We start from the raw sequence: 27,364 nt of genomic DNA on the forward strand, positions 1-27,364 counted from the left end.
CGCTCTCCGAAGCCTCAGGTGAGCGAAAGCGCCGGTTTTCATCGCAGGCTTTCAACATCGTGACAAATGAATAAGCTGCGTCGCTCGGTCAATTCTTTGATTGTGGAAGTCATTGCGCGGGAAAACACGTTTCACAGTTTAGCGGTGGACAAACCCGTTCCGTCGTGATGCGAATTTCACATTTTGATTCAAACAGAAAAGTCATTCAAGTAACCTCAGCAACATGTGACGTGTTTGATTGGCCGCTCAAATAAAATCAGTCTACTCCTTTAAAGTTTTTTTGGGGGGCGGGAGGGCAGTCAAACACATCTCTCAATTGATGAAACATTGTTTTGAAATCACAGTAACTTTTTTTTTTCCCACATTGTAGATCACCGGTGTCAAACTCAAGGCCCGGGGGCCAAAACTGGCCCTCCACATCATTTTATGTGGCCCGCGAAGGCAGCTCAAACATGTCAACTTCCATACACTTTTCTAAAATGTCTACCAAAATTTCAAATTCTCATATGTAACAAATAAGAGTAGAAATATTCAAAGCATTTTCTTGTTACCAACCCCCTCAAGATCGTAACTCAAACAAGAGTTGAATCAACAGTTATTCTTGACTTCTTCATATGGTTTCAGTCATATCGGCCCTCCAAGTTAAACGGTAACTAAAAATGTGGCCCGCGCCATAAATGAGTTTGACACCCCTGTCGTAGATCAAGAGTGTGAACATTTGCCGTGATGCGCTAAAGCGGGCGTGGTTGAAAACATTCAAGAAGAAATTTTGACCAAATCGAGAACCAAACGGAGATACTGTACACAGAAAGCTTTACACGTCTGCTCACGGTTAAAGCTATGCCAAGCGTACCTCCTAACTCCGACTTACAATCAACATGTGGTAAGCGGGGAAGTGCCATGAATGTCACGCGTTGATTAGATTTGTCTAGAAAGACCTGAATTTAGAAATGCCTCTCTAACATCTTTCGTTTTCAGCGTAGCCCTCAATACAAATGCGAGGCAAGGATCACTTGAGTTTTCACATTGGAGGGTAAGGAAAAATAATAATAATACATGTAAAAGATTCACAGCAGTTTAGGTAGGCAGCCAAGGCCAAGGGAAGAAAAATACTTTCGGTACGACAACAAGATCATGGCTGTGTCGTCGCAGGAGGCACTGGGCTACGTGAGAATAATTACAAGTCGTGATGTGTTTTCTGGAAAATAACGAGGAGTAATACCGCCGTTGTTTGTGCATTCACCCGTGTCTGTCGTGATGTGGAAGGAATCATACATCGGCAAATATTTCATGAAATCACGAGTATTCATTCAAATCCATTTCGGCATCGCCGATAAATTCTGACAAAGCATGCCGACACCCGCTTACACCGACCACTGTGTACGACACACATGCACATGCGTGCACTCAAACACACACGCGCACGCACGCGCATACTTGGTCAAGCGAACATGCCTGCCAAATTTAAAAAAAAAAAAAAAAAAAAAAGCAAGCGAACATGCCTGCCAAATTTAAAAAAAAAAAGAAACAAAATAACTACAACTAAAAAGAAATGTTGGTCATACGTTGAAACGGAGGTCATACTACTTTTGCAATGGATTTGGAATGTGTTTAGAACTTAACTTGGTCTTCCTTAAGCGATGACGTCATGATATCATCCGGACGTCCGTCACATTCGTTCGCACTAAAACCTAAGATGGGATCTTATTGCGCCATTTATTGGAGCATACAATTTTTTGAAATTGGAAAAAAAAAGGTTGTGGTGAAGCGCCACATTTCTGGCAATGATTTCATCTGTGGTGACGCTTGATGGAGGTTCCACTTTACACTGGCGGTTATTTTTCTTGTGTGGATCCCGCTGTTATCATGTAAATACATCTGCCCCATCTGTTATCTCGCGGTAAGCCATCATTTGACTCCATCAAACGTGATCACCATCAAAACCTTCCCTCGGATCAACACGATATCATATTCGCCTCTAGGCGGGTTCCCAAAGACTAATAACATGGCACTGAGTAAGTACTGTCGAAAAAGATCACAAAATGTGGCCGCGCAAATATTACGAGACTGCACGGTTCGCTTTGGCTCCCTGTGCAGAGAAACCAAATCTGCAGTTAGGATCATCCAAAAACGATGCTACCATGAAGTGTAAAATTAAAAAAAAAAAAAAACAAAAAAAAAAACGGAGTGAGTTATTATTCCAGGTATCCCAGGCACAGTTGCACTGTTCGTGCTGACGCACAACACTCTATACACTTGAGCATGCCAAAAAATAAAAATAAAAGGCCTAACTGCGTCCAATGTGTTTCTTCCCTTCCAGAAGTTTCTGCCATCCCAGAAAGGGCACTGCAGACCCAGATGTAAACAAACTCTTTTCCTCCCAATGCTTAATTCCGGTGGTCCCCCAGTCAAAGCTTCTGCTGCGCTGACACGCCCTTCCAGTAATCCAGGATGTCGTGGAGGTCCTCGCCTTTGGCGAACTGCACCTTTTTTCGAAGGGCGTTGCCGGCCGTGACATAACAGGCCTCGTCGCGTTGGCCTTTACGGTAGGGACGAAAGCGCTCCCAGATCCTCAACGTGCTCTCTGAGGAGTACTCCGGACTGGAGGAGTAGCCAGAGTAACTGGAATGGTGGCGAGCTGGTGAAAGCTGCGAGTAGGACGCCGCATCCTTGCGGGAGCGGGACAGTGGCTTCAGGAAGGAAACCCTCTGGGCCGGGGAACCCTGATGGGAGCCGTCATAATAAAGAGCTGGGACGGAGTGGCGGTGCTCTGAGCAGTGGTAGTCTTGCTGCACCTCCAACTGCTGCTGCTGCTGTTGTTGTTGATGATGGTAATGATGTGGATTTTGGTTTTCTTGATGTTGGACACCAACACCACCACTGTCGCAACCACCGCCACCCACTCCCGCGCAGCTCATACTCCCCACCAACGGCAGTCTTTCCAGGGGTTCCCCGCAGCCCACAGGACTGGCGCGATCTTGGTACTGTTGTTGTTGTTGGTTGCAGGCGTCCGGACTCCTCGGCTCGGGAACATCCAGGCTATAGACACGAGCCCCTCCGCGCTCCCTTTCCCGTCCCGCAGATCCACAAGAGGCGGTGCTGCTCTGTTTCTTGACGGAATTTACAATCACCACGGCCGCATCTGCGCTCATTTGCCGCTGAATGGGGCGTACGGCATTGGCTGGCGGAGGCGGCCTGTAGGGGGGGGAAACAACGAATCCACCGCCGCTGATCCCCGGGCGCTCGGCAAGTGGGGTATTCAACGCCGGCAGCGGCAGAGGGGGCGGAGGTGGAATTTTGTTGACTTGGCATGATTCAGTCATCCCTTGAGAAAGTGTGATCAAACCACGAGTCAGAGCAGAGGTGCCGTTTGGGGGCGGGGAGGTCGGGTTGGCGGACGGTGCGGGATTGGAAGACGAGCCCGAAGCCGCGACGGCCGCCGCGTCCAGCTTCAGCGCGTCGATGCAATTATTTATAATCTGGTTGACTTTGTCCACCTCCATGGCGATCGTCGAGATCTCTGACGCGGAGCCGTGTCCGTCGTCATCGGAGTCATCCCCGACATCGGTGCCATCGTCGTCCCTTAAATCCTCCCCCCTCATGCCCCCGTGCCCGCTCTCTCCTCCGTGCCTCTCCATCCCCGCCCCTCCACTTCTGATATCCATGTAATTTCCTTTTCCCGTCACGGCCTCTGAGAAGGCAGTGGACATTTTTTCAACTTGGGGAATCGAGGAAAGTCTTGAGGAACTGGTGTTTGCTGAGTGGAGCATTCCAGAACTCGAGGATGTCGACATGGGAAGCTTGCCCCCGTGGTGGTGGTGATATTGGTGGTGTTCCCTGGAGTGCTCCTGAAGCTTATGCACCGCCGCCGGATCTTTGGCAACTGCTGCCGCCACCTCGGGCCCGTAACGCATTTCCAGTATTGTTTTCTTCACGCATACGGACTTCTTTTTCTCATCACGCATGCGTTTCTTCCGTAAACAGTAGTAGACCAAGCCCAAAACGATGAGCATGCCAAATAGGCAACCCACGATGGTCATGATGTAATGCGTGGTGGTTGACGGCGTGGGGAGGATGTTGCTCGCGTTTTGAGAGCGCGTGGCAAATTGGAGGCACGTGTGGTTATACCGTTGGGAGTTACGGATGGACGCCACGCAGAAGGTGTAATTGGTGTGCGGTTTGAGCTTGTTAAGGGTGATCATCTCCTTCTTGTTCTTTAGAGTCATAACGTCGGACACGTACGTGTGGTTGTACTGTGTCAGGATGTACATTTTGCTGAAGGGCCTCGGGATCTGTACGAGGAGAGAAGCCGAGGACAAGGACACCTGATGGAGCTTGATGCTGGGAATGAAACTGTTTTCTGTGGATGTGGAGGTGTTGGGCTGGTGGTAAGGTCCCGCGCCGCCAAACATCTCCGGACCGATTCCGGACGGGCCGTCCAGGTCTGGCGGGAGGGACGTCATTCCAGGAATCATCACTCCATCTCTGCAGTGAGAGTGCAAGATGTTTTTGGCGTTTCGACCGGCGTGACCGGCAGCGACGGGGCTCAGTAAAGGAAAGCCAAACATCTCCCGCGGCGTCTCGCACTGGAGACGATCGTAGGTGTGTGTTACGTTGTTGAAGGATTCCAGCCAGGTAAGGAAGCTGTAAAGATCGCAGCCGCAATGGAACGGATTTGCGGCCAGTTCACAAACCATGAGGCGATTGAGAACAGTGAACGTCGACGGATCAATCCGGGCGAGTTTGTTGGATGACAGATCAATGCTGCTAAGGCCAGGGCACTCCCAGAATGCATTGCTGGCAATAACCTCAATGAGGTTGTGCTGGAGGAAAAGACACTGCATGCGGCCGAGTCCCCTCATCATCCCCTCCGTTAGGTTGGTCAGCTTGTTGTAGCCCAGTTGAAGAACCTACGAAACAAAAAGAAAAATCATCAATAAACGCCCAAACGCGTGACCATATTTCGGTGTGCCCGATCACCTGTAGGTTGGCTTGCCCCGAAAAGGCTCCGTCTTCGATGTAGCTGATTTCATTCTTGGTGAGGTTAAGGTCCGTGAGGTTGGTAAAACGGTACATGGAGTTTAAGTGCACCGCTTTCAGCTTGTTCTCATTGAGTCTCAAGTCATGAACGGTGTTGTTGATGTGCTGCGGAATCGTCTCATACGGCGGCTGGTTCTGACTACAGATAGCCAGCCACACATAACCTTTGTCCCCTTCAATGAGCCAGCAGTCCCCGTTGACCACGCCGGGAAAGCGGGTGGCAATTAGGAGGGAGGAGAGAATCACAACCAAACCCGAGGCGGTGGAAAAACTCTGCATGATGGAGACGAAAGCGGGGACGTGAAGTGTAATCAAGTGGAGAAATGCAAGGGCAGGCGCAAAAACAACGGGGCGTGTTTGTCGGAGAAAAGAACGTCGCAAAAGGTGTCTGGGAAGGAAGCGTGGCAGAGGAGGAGGGTCCGTGTCGGGTATAGAAGAAGGGGTGGGGAGGGGTGGGGGACTTCTAATGCCAGTCAAAGCTTTAGGGCTGTCATGGTTGATTAGCAGGTCACCCGGGTTATGCCATCTCTTTTTAGGCTGCGGTGAGGGGAGTCACAGTTTGTCTTCATGCTCAGGATCTCAGCTCTGTGGGCACAATAGAGACAAAAAGCACATACATGATATAAGGGGGGGGGATATACATAATGACTTAATTTGAAAAGAATTCTAATCCAAATGGTATTGCCGACGCGAAGGAGGTTACGTCTGTCGCCGTTTATTTTTGAGCAACATGCAAACCCGCAAAGAACGTTGACTTTGACGCGGAGGAAAAAAATGTCAGCCAAGGCATTTCAACACACCCGTTTAGCTATTAATAAAATTCAAGACGGTCAAAATTCAGTCATTGATTTTTGCAGGTGACAAAAAGCTTCAGCCTCGTAGTTGTTCTTCAATATTTCCTGCATTGTGATATTGGAGTAAACACATTCATACGGAAGAATGCAATAACCTTGCCCTGATCTAATTCCAACAAATATGATAGATCTGCCTGTTTTTTCCCGACTGGTGCAGAATGTTTTCCTCATTACGGTTGTTTATGACAACCTTTTACTGCATCCTTCCTCCCTCGCCCTCCTCCCTTTCCCGCTTACATCCAATGCAATGAGGTCATTTCGGCTTTGTTTGGCATCCGCAACGTTCCCCTGCCAATTGCACCTCGGGCCACAGAGCAAAGGACTCTGTGGCAATAATCGCTCCCCCCCAAAAAAAAAACGAGAGCGCATCGTCTCCCCTCAGACATTCTTTGTCTTCTGGCGAAAGGCGCTCGCTCTCTCCTTCCCATCCGCATTTCATTTGAATAGCAGTCAAGTGTTTACATAAGTAGAGGATTAGCAGCCTGTTGCGTCATGATATAAATTGCCCACTTGCGGGTTGAACGGCTTTGGGAAGCATCCTTCATCTGACATATATTATACACTCATGGTCCTCCCGCTCCTATATAGTTCCTCCAATAAAGCTTTTGCATGTGGAACGCTTCACCTAACACACTTTCATGTTCCATCACTTTCATCCCACATTCCTTTACTGGCTTGTTAATTTCCTTTATCATCACATCAAATGCCCTTCTGGCTTTCACTCTGTGGAACTTCCTTTTTTTTTTTTTGTTTTGGTTTTTTTTTATCTTTGTGCTCCAAATTTTGACGCAACGGAGAATTGAACTCCTTCATGTCTATTCTAGTCCACGCTCCCTTGAGGTGCCGAACATCCTCCATCATCACTTCCGACTGCAGGAAATTGTGATAGCCAAAAAAGGGAAGTTGTCGATTCCGTTCGAATATTAATCCACATGCTCCATTGTGGCAATGACAAAAAAAAAATAAACAAACAGTCAAACTTCAGTAGGTCATGAGAGAAAAACACATTTCCTATTTAAATTCCCCACTTCCCTTTCGGTTCAACGAAACATCTACGATCCGGGCATTTATTAGTCTACACGATTTACAGTAGTTCTAGCTCGGTCGGGGTGGGCATTGTAATGAATTATTTGATCGTTGAGAATTGGGCATACTGTGTGGAATTTAGTGTACGTGAAACACATCTTGGTCTGCTTGCCTCGTGTATATTTGGACAGAGTCCGCCATTTTAATTGTGTGAGGTTTATTTCAGGCTTGATCTAATTTGCTGGCCCACATAGAAGTCAGAAGGTTCACATTGGGGAGGCAGGAAGTACCGCACGGTTTGGGGATGCGATTGCATAATTAGGAATATGGGGCAAAGACAACACCGGGGAAATAACACTCACATCATGGATCCATTTTTAGCAAGTATCGTGGGACACGAGTTCAATATGTTTTCCTTCACAGCTGGAGAAGCTGGAAAAGTATCGGTAGGGCCAAAATCGTTTGTTTTTGGCAGATTTTGTTTCTTTACTTCTAAGGAGGTCACGGTGGCCAAAGTGGTTAAAATCTTGGACGAGATGAACAGATGGTACACACGGATAGCTCACTGGCACAATTCCTTAAAAAAGCCTTTATAGACCAAGTGAGAACAGCCGGCGCTTCAATTTTCTCAAAAGCAGACAGTGCGGCTTACATATGGATCAATATTCTGATTTCTTGGATGTAGCAATTTAAATGTTCTATAAAGCGTTTTGTTACAGCTGCAGCGATTGTGAAAGCGCTATATAAATAAAGCCGTATTGTATTGTATTCCCTTTAGCGTAGCTCCATCTAGTGGATGCACAACGCAACCTCAGCAACGATTGTCTCTTCTCTTCTATGCGCCTTAAAATGCGGTCTGCCCTACATATGAAAACTGTTTTCAAATAGGTCATTTATGGATCCATTTTTGGCAAGTATCAAAGTATCGTGGGACACAAGTTCAATATGTTTTCCTTCACAGCTAGAAAAGTATCGGTAGGGCCAAAATCGTTTGTTTTTGGCAGATTTTGTGGATTTTGTTTCTTTACTTCTAAGGAGGTCACGGTGGCCAAAGTGGTTAAAATCTTGGACGAGATGAACAGATGGTACACACGGATAGCTCACTGGCACAATTCCTTAAAAAAGCCTTTATAGACCAAGTGAGAACAGCCGGCGCTTCAATTTTCTCAAAAGCCGACAGTGCGCCTTATCATCCGATGCGCTTTACATATGGATCAATATTCTGATTTCTTGGACGTAGCATTTTAAACATTGTGTAAAACGTTTTGTTGGAGCTGCAGCAGTTGTGAAAGCGCTATATAAATAAAGCCGTATTGTATTGTATTCCCTTTAGCGTAGCTCCATCTAGTGGATGCACAACGCAACCTCAGCAACGATTGTCTCTTCTCTTCTATGCGCCTTAAAATGCGGTCTGCCCTACATATGAAAACTGTTTTCAAATAGGTCATTGATTGAAGGTGTGCCTGATACGCCGAAGCGCCTTATAGTGATGAAAATACGGTACCGGTAGTTGTCAGCCCAACAATATATTCCCTCTGCATTATTTTTCAGATTTGCAGCAACATGTAACGGGTTTTCTTTCTTGGCACAAATCGGTTCACTCGTGGTTGCGTAATTCTTTTATCACACAAACCGTGAAACAGCAATGACATCAATACGTCTTGGCAATTGAAAAGTGCCTTCTCAGATATCCCCGCTGTACGGTCTACGCACCGCTGAGCTTGAAGAAAGCAACCTATTTGTGCTGCACAGAAGAAATCATCTTGGTGGGTCGTAGGTGAGGTGATTGAAGCAATTTAAATGTTCTATAAAGCGTTTTGTTACAGCTGCAGCGATTGTGAAAGCGCTATATAAATAAAGCCGTATTGTATTGTATTCCCTTTAGCGTCGCTCCATCTAGTGGATGCACAACGCAACCTCAGCAACTATTGTCTCTTCTCTTCTATGCGCCTTAAAATGCGGTCTGCCCTACATATGAAAACTGTTTTCAAATAGGTCATTGATTGAAGGTGTGCCTTATACTCCGAAGCGCCTTATAGTGCGGAAAATACGGTACCGGTAGTTGTCAGCCCAAAAATATATTCCCTCTGCATTATTTTTCAGATTTGCAGCAACATGTAACGGGTTTTCTTTCTTGGCACAAATCGGTTCACTCGTGGTTGCGTAATTCTTTTATCACACAAACCGTGAAACAGCAATGACATCAATACGTCTTGGCAATTGAAAAGTGCCTTCTCAGATATCCCCGCTGTACGGTCTACGCACCGCTGAGCTTGAAGAAAGCAACCTATTTGTGCTGCACAGAAGAAATCATCTTGGTGGGTCGTAGGTGAGGTGATTGAAGCATTCGCGGGCAATTATTTGCCTGATGGAAGGCGCTTGAGTGTAAACATTCGGGCGACCGGGGTCGAACACGAAAGTGTTATGTCGCCGGGGTCGAACACCAAAGTGTTATGTCGCCGTTAAAGTGGTGCTCATAATCAATTCTTGCTCAACAAATGCTACTTTCCTTGTTATTTAAATAAGAAATTTTTTTTGAATGAATAAATAAGTGTCGTTTGAGGTCAATTATGTAAATGTGACAGAAGAACATAAACAAGTCAGAAACTCAAAATAACATTACAGTATATTAAATCTACAGAGGACAAATATTTTGACACCAGCATAAATTAAGTTACTTTTTTTTTTTTTTTTTTTAGAGAGTACCTACTGAGTTCTCATGAGATTGTACCGAATATTGTGAACGGTGAGCATAAAGATTGCAGATCAGTCTTCTCATTACACACTTGCCTCACAGCTCAATAGTCCCTTTTATCGATCGTCACACATACTGTACAATCAGCATTGCCAATGAAGACTTCTGCCAATCATATCGAACGTTTGTTCGGCGTTCGCATCAAATCAGCGCTCATGGAAGGCGCTTGAGTGTAAACATTCGGGCGACCGGGGTCGAACACCAAAGTGTTATGTCGCCGTTAAAGTGGTGCTCATAATCAATTCTTGCTCAAAAAATGCTACTTTGCTTGTTATTTAAATCATAAAATTTTATTTAAATGAATAAATAAGTGTCGTTTGAGGTCAATTATTTAAATGTGACAGAAGAACATAAACAAGTCAGAAACTCAAAATAACACAACAGTATATTAAATCTACAGAGGACAAATATTTTGATACCAGCATAAATTAAGTTACTTTTTTTTTTTTTTTTTAGAGAGTGCCGACTGAATTCTCACGAGATTGTACCGAATATTGTGAACAGTGAGCATAAAGATTGCAGATCAGTCTTGTCATTGCACACTTGCCTCACAGCTCAATAGTCCCTTTTATGGATCGTCACACATACTGTACAATTAGCATTGCCAATGAAGACTTCTGCCAATCATATCGAACGTTTGTTCGGCGTTCGCATCAAATCAGCGCTCTCCTTCCGCTTCGTTAGCCTCAATGATGACATTCTCCTGCCTGCATAATAATGAGGCCCTCTGGAAATTGACTGTGACAGGTGTTGAAATTGGAACGTGTCCATATGCTGTCTATTCTATCAGCGTGTCCGCTCGAGCAGGGCCGCCCATCAGCCCAAATGCAAACTGTATTTATAACAACCATCTTGTCCTTAGCCGCCATATACGACGCTGTCACCTTGAGTCGAGGCAACTGAGAATCAAATTGGATGTGCTTGTCAAAATGCCACATCAAAACAAAAAGGAGATTTGAGTTGGCTGAAACGGAAAAATTTGCATCTTTCCCCTGGAATCACCGTCACAATAATTGGGTTTTTTTTCCTTCTTCTCAATGGCTTCCTGAAAAAGTAACAAATGAAACTTGATAGACTAAACTTGATAGAGCCATTACGATTGGTGACAGCACAGGATTTTTTGGGGGGGCAGGACAGCTCTGGGTGTCAGATATTAATTTTAGCATCCTCCATCTGGTTTTACATTGTAGCGATTGACTTTCACTTGCTTCATCGAGGGGAACTACGAAAACGGAGAACAGCAAAATCAAGAGTAGCAGATGTAGCAAAAAAAAAAAAAAATGCTTGTCAAAATGCCACATCAAAACAAAAGGGAGATTTGAGTTGGCTGAAACGGAAAAATTTGCATCTTTCCCCTGGAATCACCGTCACAATAATTGGGTTTTTTTTCCCTTCTTCTCAATGGCTTCCTGAAAAAGTAACAAATGAAACTTGATAGACTAAACTTGATAGAGCCATTACGATTGGTGTCAGCACAGGATTTTTTGGGTGGGGGCAGGACAGCTCTGGGCGTCAGATATTAATTTTAGCATCCTCCATCTGGTTTTACATTGTAGCGATTGACTTTCACTTGCTTCATCGAGGGGAACTACGAAAACGGAGAACAGCAAAATCAAGAGTAGCAGATGCAGCAAAAAAAAAAAAAAAAAAAGATAAACAGCAGCATCATATTTTTACCAAAGTCGCTTTGTAATTTGTATTCTGATGAAATGCAACAGAATAATCCCACTGCGATGACAGAAATATGCCTTTGTGAAGAGGATTCCAGCTCTTTTTGTCGAGAGCCAGCTTATTTGGCTCAGCTCATCAGTTAGGAGTCGCTTCTTATTGCCTCTCCAATCGCTCTTCAGCAAGTTCCACTTACAGTTCATCCAGTTTAGCCACGTCCACTGATTGGTAATTCTGAACTCTAATATTTGTGATAGGCAGAATATGTTCTGTTATCCGAGCACTTGAATGTCATAACGTTGAGGCAGCCACTAAAGGATCTTATTTTCATCTCACTCTATTGTGATTACAGCTCCAAAATGCCATTTGCACGTTTTATGCACAACATACTGAGCCGCTGATTGATCGCCCCTTAAAACATTGCCCATATGGTGCGTTTTAGCGACCATGTGTCCATGTCGTTTTTGCAATTTCAACACTGCTGTGTCTTAAACATACAGCGCAAATTAGAAATAAATAAGACTGGCCTGCCCCTCATTGCTACAATGGAGGTGAAACGACGTCGATTTGGGCGCCACCATCCATCTGGTGTACCCACCTTGGCCACCGGGGGCAGTACAAACGCAGAAGAAAGTACCACTTTGTATTCAGTGCAGTATCTGCTCTTCCTCTTCTTCTCTTCCCCAGAAGTCTCCCGCTCGATGCCCTCTCTTGTACTTTTCCTTTTTCGACAAGTCCCGATCGAAGTCCTGCCCCCTCGATTTTCTCCACTTTGTCCACAGCTCTCCTCCACCTCCCTGAGCTTCCCCTCCGTCCATCTGTCCGTTGGATTGTTGTTCCTCTCCACTCTGCCGTGGTGCGTGCCAGCTCCCAGGATAGCAGGGAGTGCAGTGGAGACAAGTTGAGGTTGTGAGCAAAGCCCTCTTTCCTTTTCACTTGACACGGTGCTTCCGGATGAAACCAACACGGCCACAGACAGATGAGGCTCCTCTGAGAGTCTCACCGCAGGAAGAAGTGCGCTAAAAGCAGCCGCACTACCACTCAGGGAGTAGGCACTGCTGGACAAATCGTTGCTTACTTCTTTAAGCCTGGCCAAGCTTCAATGTACCTATTTGATGCTCTTAAACGTCCCTCTTGCAGTCGCCGTACGTACTGTGCTTTTCATTAACGTCGACCTGCGCATAGATTAGCATTTTGACCGCCTCACCTTGATTCACATCGCTCAGTCGGTGTGAGGAGGCCATAAATAAATAAGATGGATACATAAATAAATGAGCGAGATGAGAACAGAAAAGCTCAAGTAAATGCGGGGGCAGGAAAAACGGCAGCGCTGGCGAGGTGTTGGTCTGTCGTCCCCTTTTTGCAGAACGCGTCCGGTCGCTGCATGGCAAATCAGTTTGAAAGCGTCACGTTTTTCATGAAGGGGATGGAAGGCGAGTGGGTGGGAAGTTTTGTTTTCTACGCTGTTAATTAGTAGCATTACGTGCACAACCCGGAAAATAACCCATTGAATTGTATTCATTTTGTCATCTGCCGCATTGTTCATGTCAGAACTGCTGCTAGGCAAAAGCTGGCGACAAACATTAATACCCCCCCACACACACACACACACACACTTACACACACTTTTGTTACTAGTTCAATCAGCTGTACGGATTGTTACAGTTGCAAAATCTGAAGAAATGTGCGTCCGAGGTGATACAAGAGGGCACTTCAATTAAGGAATATGATGAGGCCAAAAGTGTCACCATTACCTCTCACCAGTTTGATTGGTAATTCCTCTTCGTTGTCATAATAAATTGAGAAGGCCTTTTCTTATTTTAAATATGTATCGCAGGCAGGCAGACAGACAATCAGCTATCTATCTCTCCATCTGGCTAGCTAGCTGTTTGCTAGCTAGATTGCTATCTAGCTAGCTAGATAGAATGATAGATAGCAAGCACATGGCCCTCTTCGCTCGCTGTTTTTTTTTTTTAATTTTATTTTTAATGTCCGATACCAATCTCTGTCGCTGCCCATGCATGACATCATATCCAATTGCCAAGACAAAAGAATGCACTGAAGCATGACAGAGTCACAGCGAAATGGCCCGGAGGCCTACGTCTAAATGGAGCCGAGCCCTTAACCTCCCCCCTCAAACAAGCTATCACCCATAGTACGCCCCCCCGTCAGCGGAATGAAAGCGGGCGTTGCGCAAGGCGGGGTGACGCGGATCAAGGGTGAGGCTGCACATCCCAAAGCTTATCGTATGTTTAAAAAGGCTGAAGGGGTGAAGCTATAGAGTCAGTCATGGCAACCAGGTGGACAGTTTGTTTGTCTTTTTTTCTTTTTTTCTTTTTTTTTGCTCAAAGCGAGTTCTTATGTGTGAGAAAAATAATAGGCCATGCTTGGACAAAGGCCTCTCAGGGAAAAGGGGAGGGCAGAAAGGAGTTGAATGGTGATAGCAACCACAAGATAACATCGGGGAAATGTCATCGACCAGGAAATAATGGCTCAATAAAGAAGCATCAAGGGGCCATTCAGAGTGTGGCCCGCAGACCGTAAGCAGCCCGCGGGCCACCGGTTTCCCCACCCCCTGTCCTACATGATGTTTCAACATAAGCCCCTGAGCTGACAAATCATTGCAGCAAGAAATATTCATCAACTCCACACATCCCCACAGTTGCCTTTTGTGAGTGGCCCAACAAGTTAGTTCAGGCCAGATTGAGGTCTTGGAATGAAATGCATCAAAAGGGGAAACGTCCAGTGAGACCCCGCTGAGCCCCGTGCGCCCGAAAAACCCAAACTGCCACATCCACGACCTTATTTGCAACTAATACATCTCAAGTCTGATGGCATCATATGTGTGTGTGTGTGTGTGTGTGTGTGTGTGTGTGTGTGTGTGTGTGTGTGTGTGTGTGTGTGTGTGTTTTCAGTGTATTCAATTCAAGGTGCTCCACATATTGATCAACGGAGATTAAAACCTCGATTTTTGCTCGGCTTTCTTGTATTTTGGGATTTTGTGACGAGTCGCTCTTTGAATTCAAAAGCAGCCCGGTGGCTGGGGGGGCCCGCGCTTACATCACAGACCTGGTCGCAGCTGACGGAATTTCGCATTGGATAAAGCAAAGCTCCAATCAGACAGGATTTACTTCACCGAGGGGATGCTTTTGAAATTGCATTCACTCATCTGGTTTTAATCCAATAGAAGTAAATATTGTGCATCATTTTCTCCATCGGTAATACACTATCAATTATACTGTCGAGAGTTAAAAAAAAAAAACAAAAAACGACTGTGTGCTAAAGTTTTTCATTTTACAGTCACAACGTAAACTAAAAAAAACAAACATCAAAAGCAGGAAGAGTCACAAGAGCTGATAAGTTGTGTTTGTGTTTGGCTCATGTCGACGAGTTATCTGCATGGAACACACTCTCATAAATTCTGGTGTATTAAAAGTGTAGTTGCAATGTCCTTCATTGTTAGGTCCAATGTTCGTTTGGGGGGTTGCACATAATTGTAAACCAAAGCTTTCTGATGATGTGAAATTGTTATTCTGCCATGCGCATTGTTTTCATTTGAAGAAATTAATTGGTATTACTGAAGAGAAATGTAAAGAGCGGGCTGCACACCAGCAGGGTAATATCAACACTAATGAATACCAGGAATACAATATTTATAAACACACACGCACACACACACACACACACACACACACACACACACACACACACACACACACACACACACAAATTATCGACACGACTTTTTTCCCTGAACATTTGTGTGTGTGTGTTTGTGTGTGTGCGCGTGTGGAAGAATTTGTTTATGCATTGTTAAATAGTAATTGAAATGAACAATTGCTGATTGGAGGTTGTGAAAGTAATGAGATGAAATTACATTATCTGTAAAACTATAATGGTGCCAGATCACCAAAGATATTTATTGTGGTGCGAATAAAAAAAAAATAATAATAATTTACAGTTTTCACATCCATGTAGTCAATAAGCACACGCACGCACACACGCACGCACCGACTGCATTATCGTGCGCACACATTGTTTTACATTTAAAAGTCCCGACCAAATGATCCCGTGGGTGAAGCTGTGCCGTGGATCAAAGCGCTATCCGATGCATTTGTCTCCATCGTTACTGTATATGCTGCCTACCCGCTTTCACCGGTTCTGCCATAGCAACAAGGCCTGGAGGCCCGAAGAGCACCATTTCTTCTTGATCACAGACGTATGGAATCCGACAATGCGTAAAACGCCCTCGTGGCAGAGGGCGAGGAATATGCAGGCGGCACATATGGAACAGAGACAGAAGTAGTATGTTTTTAGTGGTAGTATGTTAGAGTGTTTCAGCCTCTGCGGGGGTCTGATATAATCCAGTATACTATATACAGAGTGTCCCTACTTTCTGATTCTGTTCAAATGACATTAAGGACACAATGTCTTCGGTTGATGTCACATAATTCAATCAAGAGGAACAAACAATGAAAAGCGTGCGTCTCTCGGATCAAGAAACACAAAAGGGGGTGGAGTCTGATGTGATGCGAGATCGGAGGTTAGGCGACGACTCAATGATGGGGTTTACAGTCAGGTTAAGGTACGAGTCCCATGGGGGCTTCGCGACATTAAAATGAGGAAGACTTATTTTAGAAACAATGAAGCCGTTTTGTTCTGATGGCTTAGTTAAATCCAGCCTTGAGGGCTTAGCTAGTTCAAAAAAAAAAAAAAAAAACGTCAGCTCATTTTACCGAATGCATAATGTCCTCCTTGCATATAATTCAACGTCTTTTTATCCACCACAAAGATTGACTCAACGAAAACTCATTTTGTCTGCCGGATCATCACATGATTATCAGAAAAGATCGAGTGGAATATAAGGGGGACAATGTGAAGGCTTCATATATTTCACTTTCTCATTTCCACTCTGCCAATGTACTGACCTAGCTTTGAAATTTACACACTCGGCAATCTCCGTGTGCATTCATTCACCGTGCGTCGGTGCTTTTTTCCGTTCTTCTTTTGGAGTCGGTCGGTTGGCAAGCCGGCTCATTTGGATATAATCGCCGACAACTGGACTCAAGCGTGGAGCAAAAGTTTGTCAGTCACAAAAACAAACATTTTTGCAACTGAATGAACAATTTACTCACAGTGTCTTAAAAGTTTTGGGGGGGGGGGGGCAAAATGTTTGGCACGTTCGCATGCTGCTGTAACCATTTAGAGCTTGTCGGGCCCGCCTTGGCCACAAAGACAACATGGCTGAGACGTCATTGTTCATCATACCATCCGCAGTCAGGGTTTCATGAGATAAAATGCACACATACTGTATATCAACCTTTCCCAACACACGTGATAAAAGTAAGAACAAATCAAAGTGATGTTTAGCTGAGCTTAATTCACTCGATAATGCCTTTTTTCTTTTGCTTTCATCACGTTTATCTCAGACACTGATTGAATAACCAATAGCCAATCCGAGTGACGTCCTCTTGTCTCCCACCAATTGACAGCTCATTCATTCAAATCGTACCAAAGAAGCATGACAACGTCAGTCGTCTTCAGTTCACCGACCACGTATGTTGACGGAATGTGGAAAGGAGCCAAATTACCCAGAGAAAACCCACACAAATAACAATTCAACCAAAGCGATGTGATCGATCTGAGCGCAAAACCAAAGTCAATTCATTTACCACTCATTATAGGAATTGGATATAACAATCTATCAGGTACATGTTCCGCAAGAAAAACACCCAGGGCCATGATTACATTACGCCCTGTTTATATTGATTGGCTTTATCCTCCCCCCCCCCCCCAAAAAAAAGGAGTCAACAGTGGATCCAGGCACTAAGTCATGTCTAATAATAATAACGATGTGGACTGTTTGGGGCCCCAGATGCTCCTCACTGGGTTGGCAGCCCTGCGGCTCCAAACATCAGCGCATCACAGCGTGGGTCAAGTGAAGCCCGACACTGCTTGAGACAACTCAGTGACACATGCTGACACATGGCGTGAGTGCGTGTCTCCGCGCGTCGCTGACATCTTGCCGAGCCGTCCCGGCTTATTTTCCTTGTGACGCTAAGATTTCGGGTAGATGGCCTAAATTTTCAATCACCTGCTTTGAAACGATTGCCTCAGACCTCTCGTGAAGTCAAGCTTCCGCGCTCCCAAACTCATTTTATATGCACGTGCATGGTTGACGTTGACTTGAAATTGAATATGTGTTGTTTTGTTGCTATCAAAAAAAAAAAAAAAAAAATCTTTTCCACCGCTAATATAGGTCACCAGCTAGGCTCCAGGCGTGAATAGATTGAAAGAAATGGGGAGAAGCAGGGGAAGAAGACGAAGAGCTATTGAAGAAATTATGTCATATCATACAATCGCTCGATAAAGGAATGAGGAGATGAATAGATACAAGGCAGTATTGGAGATTTTTTTTTTTCTGGTGTGTGGTGTAACCTTCAGTTGTAAAAGAGCTGCTCGCGTGGTATTAAAGCTGATTTTTTTTTTTTTAACGTCTGTTAAGGAAAATTAACGTCAACTGTCGACGACCTGTTCTTGCCATAAATTGTAACGTGTTGGCAAATATTGTTTCAAAATTGCGTTTGGACAAATAAAAAGTGTTTATAGTACTTCAATAGATGTCTGTTCCCATCTGAAGTATTTACAAAAATATGGAAAAAAATATCTATTGATGAAGCACGTGGACGAGTTTTAACAAGCGGTAGCAGTTTGGGTTGTGAAATTGTCACATGCTTATTAAATCTCAGCAACAGGGAGTGTGGGTAACTACAGGGAAAAAGAAAAAAAACAACAAAAAAAAAAAAAAAGAGAGCTCGAGCTATAAGACCAAAGAGAGCAGTTTGGTCACGGGTCAAGAACATTCTCCCTCATCAGCTCAGAGGCTGCAACACCAAAGCGAGAAAAAAAAAACCTCTTAAAAGGTAAAGGAGTTAAAGCAAGTTAAGAGCTAAAGAGCAAAAAAGAAAAAAAAAGATTCGAAGAGGATGAAATGTAGGCTGCTCCTGTAGGTACAGGAGAGAGGAAAAGCCTTCAAGAGAAAAAGTGATGAAATGAAATGGGAGGAAAGAGAGGTTGGGGAGCATGGGCGGATAAAAAGACAGAGAGAGAGAGAGAGAGAGAGAGAGAGAGAGAGAGAGAGAGAGAGAGAGAGAGAGAGAGAGAGATGGCGGAGAGATTTAAACATGTAATTGGAGAAGTCGGGTACCAAAGGAAGCGAGACTCGAACAACGCGACTCGGAGGATGTATATGCAAAGTCGCGATCGACTTGGGGCCAGTCCGCGAGCTCCCGGTCGATCAAGATCGACGTAATAGGCCCCCGTGGTTTAATTGAAAGCGTACATATTAGAAGATGGAGAGATGTGTTGTCATATTGCAAGGCAAGGTAAAAGTCACCATCTCCTTTTCCATCTCCAATCTTTGTCTTTCTTCCGCTCATCATTGTCTCTGAATATCCAGTCACCTTACTGTTGTTTGTCTGTGGGTGGCTTGCAAGGCTGCTAGCTCGCTGACAATTCCCTCTCTATTTATAGTTTATGAACCTCCACTACTAATATCCGACGTGCTCTCTCACCGAAACACATTTACGCAAGTCTCATAAACTCGAGATGATCTTCGCTTCGAATGTCCAGGAGGTATAATTACTTTTCGCCTCGCATTGTATTGTTGACAGCCAACTATTCCCCAAGTGGCTCATTAAAGTTGTTTCCTCCACCCGGTTTGAACCGCATAATATCGCATTCTTTTTGTAGTTGAGGGAAGCTTGTGATTTCTTTTTCGGGTCAGAGCTGATGTGACAGTAGAAGGAGCCAACACGTTCCGCCTTCATTGGTTCAAGTAACCGCATTTGGACAACAGACCCGGCAATAAAAACAGCTAAAAAAAAATGCAGGCTGGTGTCAAACTCAAGGCCCCGGGGGCTAGATCTGGCCCGTCATATCATTTTGTGCGGCCCGCCAGAGCAAATCAAGCATGTCAACTTTTCCACGATGCTTGCTAAAGTCTCAACCAAAATTTAAAATTGTCATCTGTAATCCATCATCACATCGAGATATTGCAAGCATTATCTCGTTACTCACTAAGCGTTATTCTTGGCTTCTGATTTCAAAACTAGTTATCCACCAATTTGGTGTGGAGCTGATCAAATATTTATACGGTTTCCCAAAATTCACAGTCATCATGGCCCGCTCAAGGAAACCGTCACTACAATGTGGCCCGCTATAAAAAAAAAAAAAAAAAAGAGTTTGACACCCCTGCCATACAGGCACATCTTTTTGAATACATATTCCAAGTCTATTCCCGGGACGCAACGACGCTCGATTTCAATGAGATTCCCTCCAGTGGAATGTTGAGTAATGCGCGGTTGTGGATGCCAACTGCCCGACGGCATCAGTGTTGAGATGAGACTTGCCAACACTTGAGCTTCTTCACAAGAATTATCATCACTCCACAAACCCCTCCATCACTCACAACCTCCAGCTTCACACACACACACACACACACACACACACACACACACACACACACACACACACACACACACACACACTTGCACAGCTCTCGATCTCACTCACTGCGCTCCGGTTATCTCTCCATTTTTTTTTTTTTATCCTACTCACACTTCATTCCCTCTCTGTCTCGCCAATGCCCTTCTACGACTTCCATTCCTAAATCAGTCCTAATTGATGGTGCTCACCAGCTTGTCTTTTCGCCACTATATCTCCTTCTCTTCATTGCGGGTGCTCCAGCACCCATTTATCTGCCACTCGGAAGCCCTCGCGGGCTGATGTAAGAAGCTTGACATCGAGTGTCATTACAGAATTAAAGCTGTTGTCGCGCGGCAAAAAGCACACGCGCACATTTTTGATTCGGGATGCGACGACTTTGCGCCAATTTGAGAGAAAAATTTTCGCTGCTCATCGACAAGTCGGATGGGGAAAATGATCGCGGGGCATTTTCTGCATTACTTTCACCAGCTTTGGGGATTCTTTTGGTGGATGCGTGCAACTTTTTTACTTGGAGGAGCCAATAAATGATTTCATTTGAGGAGGAAATGACAAATTTTGATGAGCATTTTGGGCGGATTAATCTCGGAGAACTGAAACAAGTTTTTTTTTTTTTTAATTGTGTATGTCGACAAACAAAATTTTTCACTTGATACATTTCACTGCAGGAATCAAAAAAAATTAAGAAATATATTTAAATGTCATATCTACGGAAAAAAAAAAAATGCATTGTCACTGCCAGCCTCAACCAAATCAGCCCAAGGTTGGTGAGGTCTGCGAAATTAAGCGACAATCCACTCATGTACCAACTATTCCAAACAAACCAATCAAATTTGGACATCTTAGATGAAGCCGCAACCATTTTATGACCATTACCGAGCACAGCGTTCCGACCTATTTAAAGAGAAAGAAGAGGTGCAAGATGAAGGGAAGCCTCGACGGCGGCGATGTAGAAAGCAAAGAGCTGATGAAATCCAAGCCGCACACGGAGATGAAGCCGTAAACTTAATGGAAGATGCGTGTCAGTGCTCCGTCTAATGTGCGGCCTTCAGGTCCGCGGCGCAAGTCGGAACACAAACTTGTACCATAAAATATGGATTGAGGAGCATGTGTGCAGCATATACAATTTACATATTTATAGTTATGAATTTTTGATATCACGTCGGACCGCACAAGGCGCACATCGGGGTAAAACGTTCCGCCATGAGCAAGTACAAGGCATCTCCAACAAAGTCACAGGCGACTTTTCCACCAAACAAACAACGCAAAATGGATAGACTTTGACAATTTTTTGGGTTTCGAGCGCCGGAAAAAGTTGACTTTGGCCTTGCTAAAAATCATTGTGGTGATTACAGTAGGATGATATTGTGTTCTAATATTGTTTCGTCTCGGAAACTGGACTTTTTTTTTTTTGTTGTCATCCTATATTATTATGTGAGCCAGTCAATATGCACACACCGTTCATACTTTGAGTGCAAGACTGCAAGCAAACAGCTGGTGCTTAACGTCCACCGTTTTGCAACCATCGTCACTGTTGGCGTAATATGCTGACCTTTAAGTTTATCGAGGCTAACTATTCCATCGTTCAGATCCCAGAATCCCGCCTGCTCACAAGTTTTCCCAAAATCTCACAACGAAGGAACCAAAAATATTGCCGCCTGAGCATCCGCGAACAATGAGAGGTTGCAAATAGGGTTCATTTACAATTTAGAGCACCAGGGCGTCCTCACCACCACCTTCACCCGCTTACGCAAACGCGCATTTGGTCACGCGGCGATGATGGTGGAAGCTTCCAAACAAGGTGGCGAGCGTCTCATCAGGAGCAATTACGACCACTCTGCTTTCGTGACCCGTGCAGCCTGCAGAGCAGCGACGGCTCTATCAGTCAACGCTGTGGCACTTAGCCTCGACACCGCCAAACACTCTAACACGATACAATCATACAAAATAGGGTCATTCTACTCTTGTACACGATGAGATGCACCTATCTGGGGTGATTTATGACCAAACGTTGGTTTCCTTGCAGTGGGAGAGACGCTATCAGTTAGTGTCTGCAACGTTCCACGAGGGCTGGACTGCCGGCCTCCCGACAGACGAACAAAGAAAGGACAATACATTAGGTACAGCCGTGTTTTGCGTTTGCATTTTCTGAGATGAAGTGAAATGTTCTTACTTTGTGTGTGTGGGTGGGTGTTTTTTTTTTTGGTTTCAATTGAGAACAATGATGAGAGATAATCGTGCTTGTGGTATGGAACAAATGAACCCTTTCAGGGACAGTGCTAACTACAGCTGGTCAGGTTGCAGGGTGCATGGAAGGGTTAAACTCGTATCTCAAGACACCACCGTCATGTCTTTGAAGCAACCGTTGCCGATTTCCGGACCGCGCGCGTGCTCACATTCTAGGCTACCTCGTTAATTTAACCCTGACATGATTCTTTTGGTTTAAAATAGCCCAGGGCTAAGTCTCAGACGAGGAGCAAGTCCTCATTTAATGCTCCACTTACTACGAGTGTGTCTCTTGTACCTCTAAAAATATTTGAATACGTTTTTTTTTTAATCACGCAGATGCTTAGAAAGGTGACAAAGAATTCCACAGAGGCAAAAAAGGTGAGAGGAAACACAATCAGAGCTCATCGTGTTCTTATCAGCGAAATGTGCCAAGTCGAAAGCGAGTCGCTTGTTTTGTCTACTGAAGAGCTGTAATCCTTCATCATGAACAGATACTCAATAGTCCCGGCGAGTAATTTTAAGATTAAACGAGCCACGGTTTATTTTGTGGGACTGCTTCTGCCGCCTGTCATTGAATTGTCGCGTATCTGTAGTCCTACGTGAACAGGGGGAACGTGGAAAGTCAGTTAAGCCTGATTGACGGCGTCATTAAAGTGCAAAATAGGATCCACGTTGGACTTCACCCTTTGCAAAAACACAGAAGCTTCCGATTATTCAAAGCAGATGTTATTATTATTATTATTTTGAAATACAAAAAAAAAACGGATCCAAGCCAAAATACTACTGTGGTGATGAGCAATTAGGAGATGTGGAGCAGTTGAATTGACTCGGCGGCAAGTCGGGTTGGCTTGTACGTGTGTGTGTGTGTGTGTGTGTGTGTGTGTGTGTGTGTGTGTGTGTGTGTGTGTGTGTGTGTGTGTGTGTGTGTGAGAGAAACTGAAGATCTGAGTCAAACGGAAGCTGGAAGCACACTGTGTTTGCACAGGAGATCTCAACGGTAGCTTTAGTTATCATGAATAACGGAAAAGTCCTGTAAATGCTATAGACAGGATGTGACAAGCAGTCACTGAGCGCGCGCACACACACACACACACACACACACACACACACGCAAGGCGTGCGATACTGCTTTCCAAGCAACCCCCCCCATCTGTTCTGACTTTATAATAGTGAACACCGATCATAGCGTATATGAAATATACATCACAGATACACTGCACACACTCTCCGGATCCAATCTTCAACCGTACGAAGTCAGTCAAAGACCTCCCCAGAGAGTGCTGAGGATCTGCAAAATTCCCACGGGGAGGAAAGCGTGCATGTCTTTTCTTATCCTTTCCGAAAGTGCTGTTGTTTTTGCACTGGCTTGTGGATTGGGTTTTTGAAGCATACTGATCTGATTACAACACTGGGTCAGCTTACGTAATGTGTACGATTGGCTGCGTATGGCGCCGTCTCTCTTTCTCACTCCCTCGGTTTGTAGGTCACATGCAGAAAAAAAAAATAATAATAGTTAGTCACTGAACTAAGGTTTAATTCCTACATAGATATTTGGAGCGTCTCACAATTTTCATCACTTTGTATCCGTGCATCAGATGTCATTTTTAGTTATGGTCTACAAATATTGCATTAATCCTTTGGTGGAAATATAGTTAATTTTCTGTTTAGTCCAGTGGCTCAAAGATAACAGATGGAGAGCTGTCTGCCTTACGGGCATGAAAAAAGTGCAACCTCCAAAATTTGAACAGCCAAGTTGGCTATTGTGACACGATTAAATTTAAAGTCGCATAAAAGCGAAGAGCACGAAAACAACCGTTCTGTCCAATAGCCATAATAGGTTGTGGGGGAGAAAAAAAAATGCTTGTCTTGGTTGTGACTGGGTTGAAAAGGCACTTGTTAGCAGGCACGGCTCATAATTAAGGGGGGGATTTACAAGATTGATGCCTTAATTGGCGTGATTTGTCATTTGCATCAAAAAGGCCTCGCCTTGAGAAATTGATGCGGTGAAGGGCGTGTGAGAAAAAAATGAGTTATTTTCACCCAACTAAACAAAGATACATCTTCATGTTCCTCACATTCGGAGCCATGATACTCGGTGTTCCCTCATTATCAAAAGTACATGCATGCGTGAGCCTCGGATTTTCTCCGCCTTGTCGGGTCTGACTCAGTCTGTTCTGTGCTGGCTAACAGGTTCATTTAGTCAAGGTGGCTATAACCCTGGCACCTAACCTACAAAGTGGGGGTCGCTCAGGTGAACATCTTATATAATAAGTATAATAAGTCCATGGGAAGCATTTGGTTGTCGTTTTTAATACCTAATAGTTACTTTGCTAACAGACACAGTTACCGGATTTTCCGCACTATAAGGCGCACCGAAAAGCATTCGGTTTTCTCAAAAGGCGACAGTGCGCCTTATAATCCAATGCGCCTGAAAAATAGATCAATATTCAGATTTCTTGGACGTAGTATTTCAAAAGTTCTGTTAAGCGCTTTGTTACAGCTGCAGCGGTTGTGAAAGTGTGATATAAATAAAGCTGGATTGCATTGTATTCCCTTTAGCGTAGCTCCATCTAGTGGATGGATAACATAACCGCAGCCACTGTTGGCGCTTCTACTCTGTGCGCCTTATAATGCAGTGCGCCTTATATAATGAACACAGTTTTAAAATAAGCCACTCTTTCAAGGTGCACCTTATACTCCATAGCGCCTTATGGTGCGGAAAATACGGTAAGTTAATTACGGGAGACAATAATTCAGTGTGTGGATCTCAGAGGTGTCACGGGGTAGTTTCATTCAAAGTGGATTTGGGAGGTCGCGAGCAGAAACATCTGCCTCTCGACGACAATCCTTCCCGAGTGCTCCGTGTACACAATTAGAACTGCTGGAGTTAGTTTAGTTCCCGACGCTTGACTAAATGAATGAACTCCGCCTGTGTCACACTGCTGCTATACCGTCAGGCTAAGGCGCGAGCACCAGACAGGCAGCGCATTGGAGCAAATTTTGACAGTTACAGTTTGGTTGTGAGGGCGTGGTGAATAACGAGACGAGGGGACTCGAAGCGAGTCGCGTCTCTTTACACCGCAGTAAAACTATGTCGAACTCTCGCCCCCTCTCTCAAAAGGTACAGAACCTCGGTGACCGTCTCTCGGTTGCGGGTCACCGCATCGTTTTCTTTCTAGTTTTTTAATCTTTGAAATGTGAAATGTTTTCCCACGAGCTCAACCAAAAACGTGAGCGTTTTTCAAATGCCTTTGGTATTCCGACAATACTTGCAATAACTTATCATAGAATGTCAGGCTTAATATTTTCTTTTTGTCATTAGGTCCCTCAATAATTACCCCTCTAACTGCCTTGAACTGTTAATTGTTTCGCTTCTGGTGAAGTGAAAAAAAAAATGTCGATGTGCTAATTAGTATGCACAGTGTGATTTTGGTCCCTTATTGCTGAAATACAACATTAATTCATTTACATGATACACAGAATATCAATTCCAATTGCTTGTTTGTTTGTTCTTGTTTGTTTGTTTTTTCCTCAGGTTTGATTTATTCTCCTGCCAGACTCAAACTGATGTAGCGTTAAAAAAAGAAAAAACAAAAAAAGGTTCCCCTCAAGGCTATTTTTGCTTGACTGCGCAATCGGACCAAAGTAATCATCTTCACCAGTCCTGCCTCCTCTAGAGATGTAAAGTATTCAAATCCTTCCCTTCTCACATTTTCAGTCACCGACACGATATGAAGCAGGTTAGGCCGCAGTTGATCGGCATTAGCGTGACGTATGCGATTTCCTCATCGACTTTCAAATGACTTTATTGGGATCGGTTTCCCCCCTCGATAGTCTCATAATCCGTCTAATTAATTCTTGTTTAGTGTTTGTCTGACTTTGACTCTGTTCTCAAACTGTCCCTGTCCTTTCTCTGCTCTGCCATGTGCAAATATTTCTGACCGGCAATCCCGAAAGCTGTTTTCCCTCATAAAAGAAGCTCACTATTGTTTATTGAGATTTTCACCTTTTTTTTTTTTCATTCGGTTAAGAGATTTCCGTAAAAACTCTTAAGGCGACCACAAATGCAGTTCGTGGGACACCGTATCCATTTTTCGGTTTACAAATAACTGCTCCCCATAGCAAATAATAGAGATGGAAATGATCTCTTCCCGGGTCAAACTGTGGCCATCATCATAAAATCACACCCATGATGGCCATAACTCTGTCCAGTCAGGTTATCTCAGGAATTCAAAAGGCAAATGAGGGGGGAGTGCGCCCCGCGTTACATTCTTTTCAACCCAAGTAGGCGGAATAAAACCCAGAGACGTGGTAATTACAACAATTATTATTTCTTTTACTTTATCACGGCCCGACACATATAGCACACTTAACACGCCGCATCCTGGCGAGATCTAATAGCAGGGGTAAAGCGCAACGCTGTCGGCGCAAATGATAGCCGTGCCAGTATAATATGCGCAATAAAGTAGCGAGGGTGCTCCGATGTGAGCAAAGGCGCTAACTAACGCTTTCATCCCTGCCGGTGACGATCTCCTCCTGCCTGCTGAAACAAAGTGACAATCTCCACTTTGTAAAAATCGGTCACGTGACCTTAAAACAATGTATGCTTACAGACAATGAACATGAAATTGAAAATGGATGTATGGATGAAGAAACGTATGATTAACCCTTTGAGCGGTTACTGCTGTAAGCTTATGTTCAATTATTAATTATTTTCATTTTATATTTGAGCATTATAATCCTTTATGTTATAGTTACCTCAATTATATTCTGTTTAATAATTGTTGACACATTCTTATGTTGCTTGCGTCTGATTGGCTGAAGAGAAGCAGGAAGTGTTTTCGTTACCGGAAAAAGGTGTGTTTGTTCGGGAGTTGCGGAGCAAATGTCGGTAAAAAAGAAAAGCTGCGTTTAAAGGATTCCGTCTCCCCTTTTGCTATCAACTAAAAACCTACGAACCCTTTAAATTACACGACAGTGGACAGCTTACCATGTTATCATTTGATGGTTTTGCTCTTGTTTTAAATATTGTTTACCTTCTAAATCCGACCCACATCAAGTCATGCACGTTTATTATGAACATAAACCGGACACAAAGGATACAAAGAGAAAAAGTACCTGCTTCCCCACTGTTGCCCTCTCTGTCGTCAGTCGGCGTTGTCAGCTCCGCCCGCCTCACTTAGCTGCGGTGCTGCGTATCCGCGGCGGAGTGAGCAAAGGATTTTCCACAAAAACAAAAAAAAAAATCGTTCCAAGACTCACTTCTGACGAATGGTGCGTCGATCAC

General features: G+C 44.4%; 1 protein-coding gene across 2 annotated transcripts; it reads right to left on the reverse strand.

The window, feature by feature from the left end:
• Positions 1–1,511: 1,511 nt before the first annotated feature.
• On the reverse strand, positions 1,512–27,364 carry elfn2b (extracellular leucine-rich repeat and fibronectin type III domain containing 2b). Of its 2 annotated transcripts, none has more exons than XM_019888734.1 (3): positions 27,196–27,364; positions 4,981–5,625; positions 1,512–4,910 (listed from the first exon to the last, which is right to left on the reverse strand). In XM_019888734.1, exons 2-3 carry the CDS (start codon positions 5,317–5,319, stop codon positions 2,409–2,411), a joined length of 2,841 nt encoding a protein of 946 aa, XP_019744293.1. In that variant the 5' UTR covers positions 5,320–5,625; positions 27,196–27,364; the 3' UTR covers positions 1,512–2,408. The 2 variants fall into 2 exon arrangements, with proteins under 2 accessions (XP_019744293.1, XP_019744294.1); XM_019888735.1 differs by lacking the exon at positions 27,196–27,364 and adding an exon at positions 15,490–15,623.

Source organism: Hippocampus comes, unplaced genomic scaffold (assembly GCF_001891065.2).
Source record: "Hippocampus comes isolate QL1 unplaced genomic scaffold, H_comes_QL1_v1.1 scaffold427, whole genome shotgun sequence".
Lineage (NCBI taxonomy): Eukaryota > Metazoa > Chordata > Actinopteri > Syngnathiformes > Syngnathidae > Hippocampus > Hippocampus comes.

Coding starts and splice junctions, on each gene's coding strand:
- elfn2b (XM_019888734.1), bottom strand. CDS start 5,319: ATGCAGAGTTTTTCCACCGCCTCGGGTTTGGTTGTGATTCTCTCCTCC. Junction 4,911..4,980: donor CGGGGCAAGCCAACCTACAG/GTGATCGGGCAC, acceptor TTTGTTTCGTAG/GTTCTTCAACTGGGCTACAA.